Below are 19,503 nucleotides of genomic sequence, written 5' to 3' on the forward strand. Positions count from 1 at the left end.
TCTACTCCTATGTAGGGTCTGATATTTATCCTGAGAAATGCGTCCTTCACAAGAAGCCAGTTCTGTTCGGTAAGTCATGGCTTAAAGCAGTTCATAGACACCCCTGTCTCAAGCCCAATATTCTCTATGAAGTACAGAGAGTAACTGGAGAGAGTAATCATAGTACGTTACAGTTCAAGGTATGTGCTGATGCAGTTCTGAAACATTTAACATACACAGCTCTTAGTTCAGTGTATTCTGTTGTTAGTTTGAATTAACATCTGGTCCAAATCGTTCAACTATACCCATGTTTACTTTCTATTTTTTTTAAACCTTTTTATTTAAATTGCATGCAACTGAAACCCAATAATTCCCTCGAGTCTCCTTGTACAACGCTTATCCTTAACATATTTCCCACTGCTGCAGTTCCATATTGTACTGTATTGCAAGACCATTTTATGTAGTCAGAAGGTTTCCTGGCTGCTGCTCAGAGTATTTCCTGTGTAGTGTGCCCCTTCCTGTGTAGTATTTTCCATCCTGATTGCTATTGCTGTCCAAGGCAGTTTTCTGTGTGATAGTTCCTATCCTTTGTGAAATGTGAATGTTTTCTCTATGGTTGGGTTTGTGATGCTTTAGAGAGTTTCCTCTAAAGAAATTGCATTTTGCATCCTGTCACCGAGTGTTTCTTGTCTGTGTGTTGGGGGGTCTTTTACTATAAGACAGTCTCTGCGTGTGCTGTGTCACCAAGTGTTTGTTTTGAAATGTCCATAGACCTATCCATTGCAGTGTGTTTGTTGTGCAGTGTTTCCTAGTATAGAGAGAGTTATGTTCTAATGATTTAATTGTGCTAGTTTTACACTTAGTCTCATGTATGGTTCACAAGTGGTGGATTTTGATCGGAGTGTCAATACTGTCCTTCCTATTCCACATATGATAGTCCACAATGCTCATGCTCGTGTTGTCAAAGAGCTCTCAAGTTGTCTTTTACTAGTCATTATCTTTTGCAGTGCATGTTCATGTTCAAATGTAATATTTCTTCATTATCCTTACCCAGTTGCTGTGTTATTGTTTGAGGCAAACTATGGGGTGTTGTTTATGAAGTGCATCCTGTGCACTTTGTCATGCTTCATCTTCGGGCCCACCTGGTGACACCGAGTGTGTCCCTGGTGTGCTACTACGCCTGGTTTACAGCGGAGAAGGTATTCTTACTGAGTGTGCACTGTAGTGATGCGATAGTGACGTTAAAAACGGTACATTGGTCCCATTACCAACAAGGTTTTCGTTAGTGTTTTGGCTACTGGCAGCAATAAAAGCAGGGCAATGGATGTACCTGGAGCGGTAATTAGGAGCTCCTACATCCAAGAATCGGTCTACATGTTTCAGCCAGGCCTTGGTTATATACTAGCTCTCCTCAGGACCTTATAGTGTGTGTGGTGTGAAGTCTAAACCTGGTTTATGTTTAGAGCAAAAATGTGTTGCACGCTCTAAGGTGCATTATGTGTAAGAGGGGAGTTCCCTCTCAGGGTATTCACTAGCGATTAGCAGGATACGCCTCGTCCATCGATGGAGATCAGAAGCAGATGAATAGGTCTTCACACTGTTCCAGAACTGCGATGTAAATTTTCTAACAGCCTGAACCCCTGCCGGAATCTCGTGAGGCGTATCCTGCTAATCGCTAGTGAATACCCTGAGAGGGAACTTCCCTCTTACGCATAATGCACCTTTTGCTCTAAACACATAAACCAGGTTTAGACTTCACCCCACACACACTATAAGGTCCGGAGGAAAGCCAATTTATAACCAAGGCCTGGCTGAAACATGTAGACCGATTCTTGGCTGTAGGAGCTCCTAATTACCCCACCATGCACAATCATTGCCTTGCTTTTATTGCTGCCAGTGGCCCAAACATTAAAGAAAACCTTGTTGGTAATGGGACCATTGTACAGTTTTTAACAATACTATCACATCACCACACTGCACACTCAGTAAGAATACCTGCTCCGCTGTAAACCAAGCGTAGTAGCACACCAGGGACACACTCTGTCACCAGGAGGGCCCGTTGATGAAACATGCCACCAACTAGGTTGTCGGGTGAGGGCTTCATGAAAAAGAAAAGCTCTTTTCTTTTTCTTCAGTTTAAAACATACAGCTATTTTATTATCACATACCACTAGACTTCTTGATGATACACGTTCTGCTATCTCAGTCATCCTGGAAAAAGAGCCTTGTTCCATAGAAAAATAAAAAGCAGCATGTTCCCGATACACATATAAGATACTATGCATTCCTTTCCTTGCTTTAGTAAGTCCAATGGTTATGATCAAAGGAACTGAATAATTTGTTGGTGCCTTCACAGTAGGCGTTAATTACTACAGCACTTAGTGGTAGTTACTTTATGTACTTCAGATCAACAAAGCTTTCAGTTGCTCAAAAAAGGGGTTCAATTTTATGCCCTGCAAATTGCATGTAGATATTTGAACTTGTGCATACACTACTGTGTTAGCTTATCAGACTGTGAACCTGTAACCTGCAGGTTATACTGCATACTCTACAATAGGCATAACTTCTCACGTACTGGCTTATAATGATGACCTATAGATTACAGTCCGGTCTCTGCAGAGGGAGCCTAAACCCATTCAGCTATTTTTCTAGAATATACAGGTAGCTACCAGATACTGGTGGCTAGATAACTCAATGACTTAATGTTATGAGTATTGTTGCATGTGAAACATTGTTTTTCATTTTAACACAATTACTAACATGATCATCTCTAAATTGAGGACTAGCAACACCTGCTATAAATAGAATTGTACAACTGCAAGATTGTGGTTACATACACCAAAATGAGTATGTTAGTCTGGTTATGAGAAAAGAGCACATCCGGGGGTGGATCACGTTTTGACTTGGGTGGGGTTAAAGTTCAGTCTGGATTCTGGGGATGGAGGCACCAGAAGAATCTCATGATTTAAGTGTAGGTAGCTTAGCTTCAATCCTTTTGAATGTGTTGTGTTCCAATGGACAGTTACTTGTTTTGCTGGTACCTCACAAGAGCTTTCACTATTTCCTCTCCTTTCCTATAGGTCAGCCATGAGTGATATTCGGCATTCCCTTGTCCGCAGAGATGCTTTGAGTGCCGCCAAAGAAGTGTTGTACCATCTGGATCTCTATTTCAGCAGCCAGCTTCAAACTGCACCTCTCCCCATAGTTGAGAAGGGACCCATCGAGCTCCTGGAAGAATTTATTTTCCATATGCCCAAGGAACGTCATCCCAAGCCTAAAGTAAGTTGTCACTGATGTTACACAATGGGTGTACTGGTCAGTGGATGACAATGCTATGGCACCTACTTCAATACGTAGTCCATGTGATGTGTATGATCTACTTTCGCCCGTAGCGCCATTATCTGCATGCATCACCTACATATTTATGTCACTTGCATCTGTCTGTCTAAAGCAACTGCTGTCTATGGTAACTGATGCGGTCTGTGCTGCTCACAGAACACCGCTCCAGTCTGCATAAACTTCAGATTGTATACATTTCATAATCAAAAATACTTGCAATGGAGAGCCACAGTGGAACTGCTGTATGTTTGTTCATTTTTAGGTCTCGCCTGGCGTTGCAGCGCAAAAGCGCTGCTGCCAGCGAGACTTATTTATTTATTTATTTATTTATTTATTGAACTTGTATTGCGCACAGCTACCCGCAGTGGGTTTCCCGGCGCCAGGGACAGACTGGAGAAGAAAAACAAGCAACTGCAGAGAGGGAAGAAAAAAACAAAACCGAAGAACTTAGAACAGAAGAGTCTTCAGTTTTTTACGGAAAGCAAGAAGACTCGTTTCTGTTTTTAGCGCCAACGGGAGAGCATTCCACATCTTGGATCCCAGATATGCGAATGAACGGCCTCCCATTTTTGCCAGTCGGATTCTAGGAATCACAAGATTGCCATTGTTAGATGACCTAAGAAAGCGGCCAGGCTGATATGGCTGGGCAAGATTGTGCAGGTGGATTGGAGCAGAACCCTGACGAATATTAAATAGGAAGCACAAAGTTTTGAAGACAACACGATCCGAAATTTTTAACCAGTAAGGTCATGCAGAGCTTGCATTGCGGACGTTCTCCGTGGAACATTGCGCAGCAGGCGAGCAGCTGAGTTCTGTACAACCTGGAGTTTATTGATTGTGGCTTTATCTGCTCCTAGATAAAGCACATTGCCGTAGTCGATGCGGGACATCACAAGGGCCTGTACGACAGTTCTTCGAGTGGACTCAGGCAACATCCATATGAGCTTCTGCAACCAGCGTAGAGTATTAAAACAGATTGCAGCGACCTTAGTTGCCTGCTGCCTCATCGAGAGTTTATCGTCGATCAGGACACCGAGGTTACGGGCAACAGGCACGGGGGTAGGCAGCGGACCCATATCACTGGGCCAGTGTCTTGAGCCCCACAGATCTTTGTTTGCCTAGTATGATCACCTCGGTCTTGTCTCCGTTGAGCTTTAGCAGATGCGTTTGCATCCAAGCTGCAACACGAGAGAGGCCAGTTTTAAGGGCAGAAGTGTCCTGAGCCCTGCTGCTAGACAGAGAAAACACAATCTGCGTGTCGTCTGCGTATGAGTATATAGACAAACCGGCGTCCTCTACAATAGAAGCAAGTGGTCTGATGTAAATATTGAACAACAGAGGGCTCAATATAGACCCTTGAGGGACGCCGTAAGCAGAGGAGTGAATCGCAGATTCAGCTTTGTTTGAGAACCTGAAAGGTGCGCTCATTGAGAAATGAGGCCACCCAGGCAAGCGCTGGTCCAACAACACCAAGGGAGCAGAGAGACTCCAATAGGATAGAATGGGACACGGTATCAAAAGCAGCGCTTAAGTCAAGAAGAATAAGCGCAAAGGTCTCACCGCTATCGATACCGGGTCGGAGTCGCTCAGTCACCCCAAGGAGTGCGGATTCGGTGGAATAGTTAGCGCGAAAGCCTGATTGGGATGGATGAAGATATCCCACGTTTTCAACAAACTCATTGAGCTGGGTGTTAACATGGCGCTCTAATATTTTGGAACAGGCTGGCAGCAGGGATATAGGCCTGAAGTTGGCAAGGTTTGTTATGTCAGGGGGGCGCTAGAGGGCGCACACGCGGAATGGCTGCCTGACACTGCAGCTCCCGCACCTTGGCCAGATATCCTCCGAATATCCTTGACCACAGTTGACCAGCACTGCTTCTGACCCAGCCAAATGACGCGCGGAGCTGTCCGCTATCTTCGTTTCCGAGCCCGACTTTGTCTTGCCCTCGGGAGCGGAGATCTCGCAGAGTGAAGTCTGACCGGTGAGGACCCGGGCTGCTGCTGGACGCGGCGGCCGGCTGCGGGGATCTGCGCGAGGCTGGTGCTCGCCACGCGGCTCTAGGCCCCACCTGCCCCGGAGCCCGCGGACACTGTATGTACCCCGTCCTGTCTCTGGCTCGCTGCAGAACCGGGAGATTCGTGATCTGGCTGCTGGTCCCTCGCGGCGTGCGGGCACGGAGTGTGCCTCCCCCCCGCCCCCCCCCCCCCCCCCCCCCCCCCCCCCCGGGAGGATTGCCGGCGGGGCCTCCAGTAGATAGTGCTGCCTGGCGGACCTGGGGCTTTCTACTGCTGACCGCCGGAGGATACCGCTGCAGCCCCGTGCGTGGTGAGTGGCGCTCTTCCCTGCAGTGCCCACCTTCTGCTCTTGCCTTGCGCCTGTCATCTGCTGCGGCTGGGGCGGGCTGCGAAGCCCCGCACCGCTACTTTGCTCAGGCCCCGGGGCCTGCCGACCCGCTTGTGTTTCCCTTGGTCCGTGTGGGAGCCCCTGGGCGCCTGCTGCCTCACTGCAATGCGGCCCTCCACTGCTCCTGACTGTGCTCCCGGTCGGGCCTGCTGGATACTAGTACCACCACTTTACCTTCGCCTATCTAAGCCTGGGGTCGGGCCCACCTCGCCTGAGGGCCCTTGCGCTGCAGCGGCCCTGTCAGGCTGTGTGCATTCATCGGGCCTGCCGGACACCAGTACCACCACTTTCAGCGCGCTGTGTTTCCCTTTCTACCTCCGCACATCCAGGCTGGGCATCGAGCCTGCCTCCCTGGAGAGCATTCGCGCTGTCGCGGTCCTAGCTGCTCTCACAGCCGCGCAGTGGACAGCCTGGGCCTCTGGCCTACCCCCTCCTGCTTGCCGCCATTGGTGCTGCGTTGCCCTCCTGTACCGCGGTTGGACGCTCCTGCCCGCAATGGTCAGGAAAGGGTTTCTCCACGCATTGCGGCCTTCCTGGCTGTCTGGACCTGGCTGGAGCTGCGCCGGCGCGACCCGAACGACTGGTGGCCCCGACCTAGAGACCCAAGATGGTTCGTCCCGAGAACCGCCAAACGAAGATCAGCTTCGACGGCGCCAGGAAACCCACGAAGGCAGTTCCAGCTGAACCTAGCTCCGGTGCCGCTTCCACCTCCGCTCTTTCCTCTCCGGCCAAAGAGCTTGACCTGCACCATTTATTTCAGGAAATGCGACAGGGATTTGCGACAGTGGTGGAGAAGGTGGACGGTGTCACCGCTAGACCTGATGCTCTGGCCCACAGAGTGGATCGGCATGAGGAACGACTTACAGCCACGGAGCAACGCATTTCCGATGCAGACGATGTCGCCTCCACTCATACAACACAGCTGGCTCGCATGGACAACCTCCTCAGGATTATCGCAGCGAAGAACGAGGATTTGGAAGCCCGTAGCCGACGCAATAACATCCGCGTCACGGGTATTCCGGAGTCCACCAACACGGGCAGGATGGAGCTCTACGTTGAAAAGATCCTCAAGGGATCCATAGGCGAAGATGCTTTTTCTCCACAATTCATTGTCGAGCGTGCACATCGGTCCTTGGCGCCTGTTCCTAAACCTGGCCTACCACCCCGGCCAATCATTGCCAAACTGTTGAACTACCGTGATCGGGATGTGGCTCTGAGAGCTGCTCGCACTCAAAGAACCCTCCAATATGATGGTGTAACTTTTTCTATCTATCCGGATTTTACCCCTATGGTGCAGGAGGAACGGCGTAAATTTCTCCCCGTGAAGAAGAAATTACCTGAAGCGCAACTGGACTACGCCCTACTCTACCCGGCGAAACTACGGATCACGTACCAAGGGAAACAGCGTTTTTTCACTAACCCCCAAAAAGCCGAGGACTACTTGAAATCACTCCGTAGGGCCAGGAGTGGTGATCGTGCTGCTGCTGATGACTTGGGGGATGACGATCCTTCTGCTGCCGGGAACGACAACTGACCATGAACATTTTTCTGCACTGCATTTCCGCCCACCTAGTGCGGGCCTGCTACCTCTTCATCCTGTTTGATCCGAGGTGGCTGCCTCCTTGATGGGACTTGGTGATGTCTGGACACTTCTGTGGTAATGTATACCAGGATCCGCTTGCCTAGCCCTGGCCTCCACCGAGAGCGGTACAGTTTTTGGTGGCCAATGGCGGGTACAGCGGTTGTGCGCCCTCGATGTTGTTACCCCATCGGGTGTACCCCATACTGACTGTTGATATGTTGGACTTTGCTGTTGGGGGTAGGGGAGGGGGAGGGGGATTGGGGAGGGGACTGGATGGCTGCAGACAAGTTCGGGGCGCTGCGGTGGGTGGGGGGGGGGGTCTGTTGGGATGGGGTAGGTCTGCACACCGAGTATTGTTTTGGATTATGTCATTTACTGCTATATACATAGATTCGAGCCCTTTGAGAGTGCCTGCATTGCTATGCGGGAGACATGATATTATCGTACACCATATTACATGGCGGTCTTGGAGCCTCTAACACAGTTACACTGTATGTCATGGAATGTCCGTGGGCTCAACAATGCCAGGAAATGTCGTAATGTTCTTGCTTACCTTACCAGGCATAATGTGCATGTTGCCATACTCCAAGAAACTCACCTGTCGCCACGAGGGCGGACCACCTTTGCAGGCAAATGGGCTTCTACCCGCACTTTCTCATCCTACTCTACATATGCTAGGGGGGTGGTCATTCTACTCAGGAACACTGTCCCGTTTCATAAATGCGGGGAACTGATAGATGGGGGAGGTCGTTACGCTTTGCTCTGGGGGAGAATGGGTCACGACACTGTTACCTTTGCCAATTGCTACGCCCCTAATGTGGACACTCCTTCCTTCTTCACCACACTTTGGGGTAAAATCCTTGATGTGGGCTCCCGCCATCTCATCTGGGGGGGGGACTTCAACCTTGCTTTGGTGCCCAGCGTGGACAGGGCTGATGGGGCTGCCCAATATAAACCTAAAGCGCGAGAGGCCCTTGAGGGCATTATGGCTGAGGGGGCCTTGGTGGACGTATGGCGGGCCCTACACCCGATCAGACAGGAGGGTACCCACTTTACTCCACAGACTGGCACCTGGGCACGACTGGATTATTTCCTTGTTACCCCCGGCATGACATCTGGAGTCTTGACGGCCACACATTTACCGAGGACATACTCGGACCATAGCCCAGTCCTGATGCATACCAGACTCCCGGGGTGGGACTGTCCTAGACCCCCTTGGCGCTTGCAACCGGCGGCTCTGTTAGATGCCCTTTTCCGATCTGAGCTGGGGGAGGAAATTGCGGACTTCTTTCCGAGGAACAAGGGGTCGGTCGACTCGGTGGAGCACATCTGGGCGGCCTTCAAGGTCACTGTCAGAGGCTTCTGTATAGCTAAAAGTTTTGGGGTCCTCCGGGACATACAGGCCACTATCCGTAAACTACACGGGGAACTGCGAGCATTGGAGAACCGTATGGTCGAGGGGGATAATCCCGCCTTACATGCTGAGTTCAGGGCCACACTAACCAAATACGAGGAGGAGGCGGACAGGGAGGCGAAATTCAAGGGGAAACACTGGCAGGCTCGGAGATTTTGTGAGGGGGACCGCCCGGGTAAAACACTAGCAGTCTTGACTCGGGTTCCCCGCGACCGTAACGCAATTCTGGAACTCACTGACGCCCAGGGTCGCAAGATCAGAGACTCGGAGGCACTTCTCTCCACTTTCACTTCACATTATCACGATTTGTACACCACTACTGCTCCAGCAGAGATGCCTTACACGGACTATCTGAGTGCCGTGGCGCTTTGTTGGCTCAGCGACGGCGACAGGGCCTTTTTGGCGGCCCCGTTTGAGCTAGACGAAATTCGTGAAGCCATAATGTCCCTTAAAAATGGCAAGGTGCCCGGACTAGATGGTCTGCCGGCCGAATTCTATAAAACATATATTGATATAATGGCCCCAGTCCTTCGGGAGGTATATGAGGAATCACTTGCTGATGGCATTCTTCCAGGGTCCATGCGCGAAGTGGTCATCACCTCCCTCCTTAAACCTGGTAAAGACCCCTGCTCATGTGGCTCTTATCGTCCCCTTTCCCTCCTGAATTGTGACGTGAAGATATTAGCTAAGGTCCTAGCTACAAGGTTGTCCTTGCTCATGACTAGGATTGTCTTGCCGGATCAGTCGGGGTTTGTTCCCGGGCGTTCCACTTCTCATAACCTGCGCACTTTATTTTCGCTTCTCCGCACAGTTCATCCTGATCTTCCAGTCGCTGCAGTATTTTTGGACGCTTCTAAAGCCTTCGATTCGGTCGAATGGCCCTACTTGTTTTCGGTACTGTCGAGTATTGGCTTCCCCAAGCTGTTCCTTTCCTGGATACAGCTCCTTTACACACGACCGACGGCGAGAGTCCTTATCAACGGCAACCTTTCTCACCCGATTGACGTTACGAGGGGCACGCGCCAGGGCTGTCCTCTATCCCCCCTCCTATTTGCGATCGTAGTTGAGCCTCTTGCTTGTCGGCTCCGCCAGCTGCATCGGGAAGGCGCCGTGCAGTGTCTGCAGCGCCAGATAGATGTCTCTCTCTATGCGGACGACATCACCCTTTATGTTAAATATCCTCATCTTCATCTCAACCCTTTATTGAGGGAGTTTGTAGCTTTTGGGGGCATGTCAGGGATACATATAAATTGGTCTAAGTCCCAGCTCTTTCCCCTCACGCAATCTGTGATTGACTTTCCCCTCGACTACCCTCTCGAATGGTGCCGTTCGGACCTTCGCTACCTGGGTATACAGATCTCGCGGATCGGGAGGAGACCCTTCGCTCCAATTACGGTGTAGCGATCACGTCCCTTACTGCCACAGTCGACCGCTGGATCACATTGCCACTCTCCATGGCTGGTAGGGCGTCCCACATCAAGATGGTTGTGTTGCCCCGTTTCCTGTACCTATTCCTCAATATCCCGTACTATCCTGGCGCTTTCTTTTTCAAGACCCTGAGATCGGAGCTCTGCCGCCTATTCTGGGGTGGTAAGACCCCGCGGCTGAAGTGGTCCACACTGATATTGCCCTACGAGGCTGGAGGATTCGATGTCCCCGACCTTGAAGCCTACTACCTTTGCGCGCAGGCCCACTTTGCTTTTCATTGGATGACTCCCACGCCCTTCATGCCGCAACTGGGGTGGAGGACTGGATCGTACATCCCACGCCCCTTAATGGTCTACTTCATTGTCCCGAGTCGATGATCCAGACTCTGCACACGTCGGTTTCCTGCACCCTGGACGCTTGGCGCCGTCTGGCCAGGAGACTCTCCTGCTCTTTCCCATACTCTCCCCTTCTCCCCATGTCCTTTCATCCCTCCCTCGAGCTTCTGCGGGAACGTGGTTTCCGGCAGCTCTGCGGTCGATTGCGTATTGTCAACTGGGGTGATCTTTTTGCGAATAGAGTATTCAAGTCGATGGACGTCTTCTTCACCACTCATGTCCGCTCCCCACTCGATGTCTTTTATTACCTTCGCCTCCGGCAGGGGATGAAAGATATCCTTCCAGACTATCCCCATGAGCCAGAGCCCCTTTCTCCACTACACTTTCTACTTAGTTCGCAGGATGGGGCACACTTGGTCTCCGGCCTCTACCGCCGACTCCGGTGGGGCATTGACCCTCTTGAGGCAGGTGCTCGAGCGGCCTGGAATGCAGACTTACCGGCCACTCTCACAGATGAGCAGTGGCGGTACTGCTGCTCACTCACTGCCAGGATATCGGCTAGCAGCAGGCTCAAGATGATCCACTACAAGTTCCTGCAAAGGCTATATTATACTCCGGTCAAAAAATTCAGGTTCCATCTTGCTGATACTGACGAATGCGAGCGTTGTCATGCTGCTCATGCCGGCTTCCTGCACCTCGCTTGGGAGTGCCCGGCCGTGCGAGCATACTGGCAACAAGTGGTGGAGGCTCTCACTGAGATGACCAAGATTACCGTGGGAGCGGACCCGCTTATCACTCTGCTGGGGCATACGTCGCACTTTCTGTCCTCTGATAGGAAATTCATAGACACCGCTTTGCTCTTAGCTAAACGACGTGTGGCATGTCGTTGGGGCCGTGGCAGGGCACCTAAGTTCAAGGACTGGATTTTGGATATGACCTATTGCCAAGTTCAACACGTCACTTATTCCGAACTTCTACCGCTCTCGACTAGGCCCAAAGACATTTGGGAGCCACTAGTCTCCTACTTGCTGCATCTAGATGACGATGGTACGTCTTCGACTTGACGACCGGGGGGGTGCCTGGCTGGCCTAGACACCCGGGTGCTCAGAGACATGTGTCCCCAATGCTTTCTGTCCTGCTTCTCCGGCCAATAGGGTGTCTCCCTCCTGACGCATCGCGTGTTCGATGCGACGCCCAGTGTACCTGGCTGTTCCTTTCCACGCCCCAATATGCGTCACACTCCCGCCCCTTCCACACGCCCACTACTACATTAGGACGTGATACATAGTCCTGGACTTAGTGCTGACTGTGCCCAATGGTTGCCATGATCGCCACCACTGATCCGAATTGTGCTCTGTGCTTGATATTCTCTGAATACCTATATGGACTCGTTCTCTTTTCCTTTTTTCCTTCTACTCGAATGTGTAAGGCCTCTCAATGTTCCCTTTTTCTTTGCTCTTCCCTTTTTCTTTTTCTGTTTACTTGTTTTGGGTTGATAAGAGTTGGGGAGAAAACACTGAAAAAACTGTTCTACTGCTGCGAATCCTGAAGTGTACATGCCTCTCCGCCCTCCCATCCCCTTCCCTTCACCCATCCTCCTCCCTCTTCTTCCCCCTCTCTCCCCCCTATCCTACCCACCCTTTTTTTCCTTCTCCTCTCCCGTCAAACGCCCTCCCCCCATCGCATCCCACCTCGGTTTATTGCCACCGGGCCTCCGGGATGCCGGTACCCAGGCTGTGTCTCTCAATGTTGGAGCTTAACCTGTGTCACTATTGTCCTTTTGCTGCCAGCCTCCGGGTTGTAGGCATACACAGCAGTGTAATTTTCTAACTATGCAATAAAGCAGTTTTGAACACCAAAAAAAAAAAAAGTTTGTGATGTCATCACCAGATTTTTTAAGCAGGGGAACGACCATGGCATGTTTCCAGTCCTGTTCCACCCGAGATTCAGTGAGAGAGATGTTAAGTAGCCTCATTAGGAATCTCCGTGGTTCAAGGTCAAGTTGTTTCAGTATCTTCATAGGGACAGGGTCCCGCGGGGAACCAGACCTGATGCTATTTAAGCAGGACAGGAAGGAGGAGTCATCAAATGGTGTCCAGTTGTGAATGAACTCAGTAGGGTAGATGGAAGCATTGCAGAAAGAGCCGGGTTGAGAGAAATCCATTATTGTCAGCGTGATGCTTCACAAGGGAGACAGACCGGGGGAACGCGCAGATTGTGGTCTGTGGACGCGCACGTCCAGCCACGCTCACATCGCCTGTCCCGCTTTCGCTGGCAAGCCAGCATACAGTTTCACTTTCACGCTCGACTCACCCGGTCTGCTTGGTTTTTTTTTTTTTTTTTTTTACTATACTATAGAACGCCGACTGTAAAATGCTGTCCAGGTCGCATACATGCATCCTAGTGATCTCAGTGCTAAGCTAGTGACTAATACACAACACCACAGAACAGAGATGTTAGGACGCGGGTTTCACCTGTAGCTTCTCCCCAGGCCTCTCCGGCTCAGGGGTCTGACCGCACAACCTGACCGGAAGGAAGAGAGTCGCTCGACGGAGCCTCCGCACAGGAAGAGGTGAGATGGCTGAGGGTTGGGGAGGGAGGGGTTAGACTTTGCTGCTCTTTACTCTCAAAACAGCACAAAGGAGGGGCGAAAGTGTAACGGGAAATTAAATAATTTGAGAAAAATTGGTGGCTCAGTCGAAGCAGGCAAAACGACGGTGCCCACCTGGAGAACGTGGCAAGAAGCCCCTGAGTCTCTCATATCTCAAATATATTGATTGGCTTTGGGCTGAATGCCCTCCACCCCCCGAAAGGTAGGGGCCCGCGTTACTCTTCTAAGGCGATTATTCAGCTGTACGTCACCAGGGGGGCTGGACGAGAGTGGCTCTGACGGAACGCGCGGCTGTTCCGTGACGCACCTTTTGAGTTCCTTGTTCTACGCTCTTTGACACACTGATTTAAAGCCAGAATCCTGGGGTCGACCTGACAGGAACTATCGCACCACTTATATTTGTGTCAGTAGAGCGCCTTTCTCTGTGTTCTCTCTGTCTGGGATTGGAGACTCTGCGCTGGCAGGCCAAGCTCTCGACCCCGCCGTCGCCATGTGACTGGAAGCTGTGGTGCTGGCCATTGAGGCGCTGCCTGCGTCTACTTCTAGGTTTCACATTTTAAAGTAAGTGAGGCGAGTTTCGATGCTGTGTGTCGGTGGTTGCAGCTGCAGGTGGCGGGCATGTGCACTCAGTTTTGGGGACCGCCATTTATTTGTCATGCTCATTGGGAGCAAAAGAGAGAGAGACAGTCTGTCAGAAAAGGGAGAGAGGAGCGTGAGAATGATAGGAAAACAGCGACAATTAGAAGATCGCATGAATGAAATGGTCAAGACTAAGAAAGAGAGGGAAGTTTGGGTAGCAGAAGAAAGACCACTTCTAATTCTGCCGAGTCCAGGGGCGCAGCTACCATCTTTGTGCAGCAGGTTCTCCTAGGGGCACATTGAACTGTGATAATTGCTGTTTTTGACTACCCGAACAGCAGTAAAAGGTGGTATTTTCCTTGCTTGCCCTATGGCACCTTGACCTCCTGGCTATGCTACTGGCTGCGTCAGAGGTGAGCTCCTGAAAAAAATACTTTGTACACTCCACTCTATTATTAATATTAATACTATTATTATTCTAATATAAATTAAGCAGTGGCGAGTCAGTGGTGGACAAAGACTGCGGTGCATAAAGAAATACCCCTCGCCCCAATCCCATGAAACCAGGGACATAAGCCTTTTGAAAAATTTTAAGGGTCTCCAATAGAAGCAGAACTAAGGAAGCTTCATGATTTAAACTCAGCCTTTGAAGATGTTTGAGAGGAGCAGGGTAAAAGAAATATTGGAAATTAATACTTACAGCACTTTTCTTGTTCATATTGTAGGCATGGAAAACGAAGGCAAATATTTAAAGCAACAAACCAAAAAGAAATCTATTTAACAAAGTCATAAGGAGGGAATGTGTTTTTTAGGTCGATTCTGGGCAGTGCATGCGTTGCTCTGCGAGGCATGCTGTATTAGAGTAAGCACTTGAAGCTCTGCCCACTCTCTGCCCATATTTTTCATTGGCGTATGTCTTTGTCCTTTGTAAATGCTGGCTTCTGATTTGGTAATCGGCTTGTTAGTCTGTCCTTAGTACCACCTTGTCTTAATTCATAACTTCCCACAAGGACTGGTATTTTATTGCGGTTGTTACACCATTTGTGTTATTTACTGTGTGAGCACTATTTCCTTTAAATGCTGCATGCACAACGTGCTTTCCTTATACGCAGTGCGCCATGCACACTTTCACTTTCCAAGCAGCTGTAACAATCGGCTGCTTATTTGAAATGCCATAGGTCAGCATTTAGAAGAGTTTGAGCTATTGGCATTGCAAATGACAATAGCTTAAATTCTCGCAAATGCGACACCTATTGCTTTACAAAAACATTTTGTGGGTTGTTTCCAAGCGCCCCATGCTGCGCTTGCACTTAATTGTGGCCACACCCCTTTCTTTAGACACTGCTTGTTTAATGAAATGGGTGTTGCCTCGATTAAGTGCCCTCACTCTATCTATTGCCCTCACTCTATCTATCGCCCTCACTCTATCTATCTATCTATTGCCCTCACTCTATCTATCGCCCTCACTCTATCTATCTATCGCCCTCACTCTATCAATCTATCAATCTATCTATCTAGCGCCCTCACTTTATCGCCCTCACTCTATCTATCGCCCTCACTCTATCTATCTATCTATCTATCGCCCTCTATCTATCTATCTATCGCCCTCACTCTATCTATCTATCTATCGCCCTCACTCTATCTATCGCCCTCACTCTATCTATCTATCTAGCGCCCTCACTCTATCTATCGCCCTCACTCTATCTATCGCCCTCACTCTATCTATCTATCTATCTAGCGCCCTCACTCTATCGCCCTCACTCTATCTATCTATCGCCCTCACTCTATCTATCTATCTATCGCCCTCTATCTATCTATCTATTGCCCTCACTCTATCTATCGCCCTCACTCTATCTATCTATCGCCCTCACTCTATCTATCTATCGCCCTCACTCTGTCTATCTATCGCCCTCACTCTATCTATCTATCTAGCGCCCTCACTCTATCTATCGCCCTCACTCTATCTATCTATCTATCTATTGCCCTCACTCTATCTATTGCCCTCACTCTATCTATTGCCCTCACTCTATCTATCGCCCTCACTCTATCTATCTATCGCCCTCACTCTATCTATCGCCCTCACTCTATCTATCTAACTAGCCCCCTCACTCTATCACCCTCATTCTATCTATCTATCGCCCTCACTCTATCTATCTATCTATCTATCGCCCTCACTCTATCTATCGCCCTCACTCTATCGCCCTCACTCTATCTATCTATCTATCTATCGCCCTCACTCTATCTATCGCCCTCACTCTATCGCCCTCACTCTATCTATCTATCTATCTATCGCCCTCACTCTATCTTTCTACCGCCCTCACTCTATCTTTCTATCGCCCTCACTCTATCTATTGCATCACCACAGCATCAATCAGCACCACCACAGCATCACTCATGGGCACCACAACATTACTATGAGGTGCCACAGCATCACTAAACACCACAGCATCACTCGTCGCCACAGCCTCACTCGTCGCCACCAGATCACTCAGCGCCACCACAGCATCAATCTGTGCAACCATTCAACAACAACTTGTTCAAATATGTTCTCTCAATGTTTCAAGCTTTATTACAAATGTCACTAAAATATGTTAATATTTCACTTCTGTTCTTGTATTTTCGTCACAATAAAATACACTGAAAATAATCTTCACAAAAGTAATTTACAAAAGTTTAAGCTATTGCCAATATAAATTACAATAGCTTTTATTTAAGTATTAATTATTAAAATAAAATAAAAGCCATTGTTATTTGTAATATCAATACATCTAAGTCATGTGATTACAACACATATTGCATTACAAATGCTATAAGTGTCACTTTTGCGAAAGTTAAAACTATTGGCATTGTAAATGACAAAGCTATTAATTTTGCTATTTTCAAAAACAACACAAATAAAAAATGTCATTTACAATACCAATAGCTCAAACTTTCCTAATTCGAGACCTATTGCATTGCAAATGCTTGTTCACTTTCTCGTACATTTGAGATAGTCATAGTTGCAATCTACTGGAGCTTTCTTTGTAAGGATTTAAAAAAAAAAGTTAAGGAGTAAGATACCTGGCTTGATTTTTCCAGTTAATACTTTGAATGTGTTGTCAGAAAGGAACAATTTGTGCTATAGTTAGAAATCCTGTTTAATTCCAACACTTTATATTTTGAGCGGAGCAGTCTGTGCTGTAAAAATAAATTGGCTCACCCATGACGGTGTTCAAATGCTGTCTTGTCTTTTGATACTCTGTGATTTTTGCACCTTATCTACTGATGGGGGAGTACTTGCTTTTCCCATGTATGACCACTCTTTCTGCCCATGGCACATGCTAATCAGAATATTTCTATTTTCTTCCATGTTAGCGACTGAATTCCCTACAGGAACTCCAGCTCTTGGAAATCATGTGCAGTTACTTCCAGGAACAGACTAAGGACTCAGTGCGCCAAATCCTCTTTTCCTCGCTCTTCAGCCCACAGGGCAACAAAGCAGATGACAGCAGGATGGCTTTGTTGGGGAAATTGGTGTCCATGGCAGTGGCAGTTCTCAGAGTGCCGGTGCTGGAATGTGCAGCTTCTTGGCTTCAGGTACATGAAGTGCCAGTGTGCAGTGTAGAGAAGTTGGGAGAATGCACCTCTGTCTTAAGTACTCCTATTCCAGCCCTCCTTTCCTTTTTCTCTGATTCATAAATAATCTTGATACACCCACCACACTTCTCTGTGCATGATTGTAAATGATGTTCCTCACCCAGCACTGTAGCTTGCAAAGCACAGTTCCTCTGGTAAGGCTCTTTGTAATATAAGGTAAGACCTTAGTAATATTCTCTGGAAGCTCACTTTCTGAATCGTCTCCGACAACAGATGCACATAACACTAATATCCTGTGGTTGCAGCATGTCTCCCCTTGCACTGTCCCTATCCCATACATTGCTTTCACACATGGTTTAATATAGGGGTTAATGTCAGAATTTATTCTGATAACTTTTTTCCAGTAGTTATTTATCCTAAGCAAGCCTGGCATGAAGACCATAGGGTATGGAGCTCTGCCTTCTTTCCCCTCAGCCATGTCTCTGCCTTGGATTAAAAAATGGGCTGGTTGGAAAAAGTGGGTGCTAGCTTATCTTACACAGGCAAAAATTGTTGTTCAAAGAAAAATATTGATAGTTTGAAGTGGGCAGCTTTTTTTTTCACAGCTGCTTGAACTTTTTCCTGCTTGTACATCTCTTTCTCTATCTCTTGTAGCGGACACCAGCAGTATATTGTGTAAGGCTAGCTCGTGCCCTAGTGGAGGACTACTGTAGCCTGGTACCTGGATCGGTGCAAACGCTGAAACAAATCTTCAGTGCCAGCCCTCGCTTTTGCTGTCAATTTATCACCGCTGTCACTTCACTCTACGATCTGTCCTCAGGTGCGTCTCCCATCACTGGCCACACTCGGGCCTATAGCATCCACTGTCTGTTTTTAATGTGAATGAGTGGGGGGACTTTTACTTGTGTTTTTTGAGGAGAAGGCCCATTGGGTTGAATCTGTTGTGCAGGTCATGCATGAGAATCTCATAACGGGAAGCTTCGTGTCACTGTTGGTGCGGCACTAGTAAGTACATTTTATCATGTTTGATTAACTAAAATCTTACATATAATACATGTGAAATGCTATATGATACAATGTGATTAATCCATCTTGGAATACAATTATATTAAAGTTAAAAGTCCATAAAAAATGCATTTGAGTTCAAATCAGAAACCATCTTTGAAATACTGTTTGTGCCCAAGACCTTAATTACACAACAGCTGCTCATGTCACCTAGTCACAGATCAGGTGGGCATAATAAATGCATTGGTGATAAGCAGTATTATGAACCTATAGAATTAAGTTTCTCAATAACATTATTGAAGAATTTAGCAGCTCGGAACTGCTCCAAGATATTCTTGGAGTTAAGATAGTGCTTCAAAGCATCCTTCCAATGTCTGATGTTATTCATTAGAAAAATCTGCTTGAATAAAACTTCCCTGCCCATGTCTGTGATGCAGCAAGCGATATATGGAAGAGATTATTGCTTGTAATCTCATAGCCTGCACTTGTAGTTCTTAAATTGTTGGTTGTGCCAGGATCACCTAAGTTATTTTATTGCGAGTAATAAGAATCACATGCAACGGATTGATAGTCTAACTGATCTACTCAATGGATTTCGAGTCTGAGGTGTAGGGAGAGTTCTTTTTGTTGAGTTGGTGTAGAGTGTCAGCGAGCCTGCTAAGCAACAGGACTTGTTTCTTTAAGGTGTGTTTAAGGGCAGTGTGCGTAAAGTTGCATCCCAAATTGACTGTGCCTCTAGGTCCTTTACAGAAAGCAATGGATTCGCAGTGGAGCAGTCACTGGACAGGAAAGGCCTAATTACAGCTTTTAATGTTCCTGACTTTTTTTTAACCAGGGAGCAGTACGTTAAAATGTTTTCCTTACAGGCAATGTCTTGCCGGACTAGGCTGAATTCCAGTGATTTTGTGAATGGGAACAGTTCTGGGCAAGATAGAACAACATACAAACTGTGCTACACTGTATTCAGTGTAAAGTTGGGAAGAAATGACCTGAAAAGCGTTAACCGTTGGCCATTGATGAAATTCACCTGGTTCTTGTTAAATTCAAGACAAAATCGAATTTCCTAAAGGTCTGTTGTGCTTTGCGTTGAGCCTCCGTTGTGACTCAGCTTTGCCAACTGGTATCTGGGTGACCTTTTTCCCGTGCTCCAAATGAGCTTGTATTTATACCATGCAGAGTATCCGAGTGAGCAGGCAGTGAAAAAGCATAATTTTACAGATTTTTGTCAGATATTTTCCCAAAATCATTACA

The 19,503-nt window shown here is 48.1% G+C and overlaps 1 protein-coding gene across 3 annotated transcripts in view; it reads left to right on the forward strand.

Moving 5' to 3' along the window:
• The window catches only part of INTS15 (integrator complex subunit 15), a 161,926-nt gene that overhangs the window by 28,352 nt on the left and 114,071 nt on the right, over window positions 1-19,503 (forward strand). For all 3 annotated transcript variants that reach the window (XM_086941346.1, XM_086941347.1, XM_086941348.1), the window contains exons 2-5: window positions 16-69; window positions 3,060-3,258; window positions 17,026-17,247; window positions 17,902-18,067. In XM_086941346.1, coding sequence (XP_086797472.1) covers window positions 38-69; window positions 3,060-3,258; window positions 17,026-17,247; window positions 17,902-18,067 — 619 coding nt within the window. In that variant the 5' untranslated portion in view covers window positions 16-37. The remainder of the gene's footprint in view (window positions 1-15; window positions 70-3,059; window positions 3,259-17,025; window positions 17,248-17,901; window positions 18,068-19,503) is intronic.

The sequence above is a fragment of the Lissotriton vulgaris genome, chromosome 10, assembly GCF_964263255.1.
Source record: "Lissotriton vulgaris chromosome 10, aLisVul1.2, whole genome shotgun sequence".
Lineage (NCBI taxonomy): Eukaryota > Metazoa > Chordata > Amphibia > Caudata > Salamandridae > Lissotriton > Lissotriton vulgaris.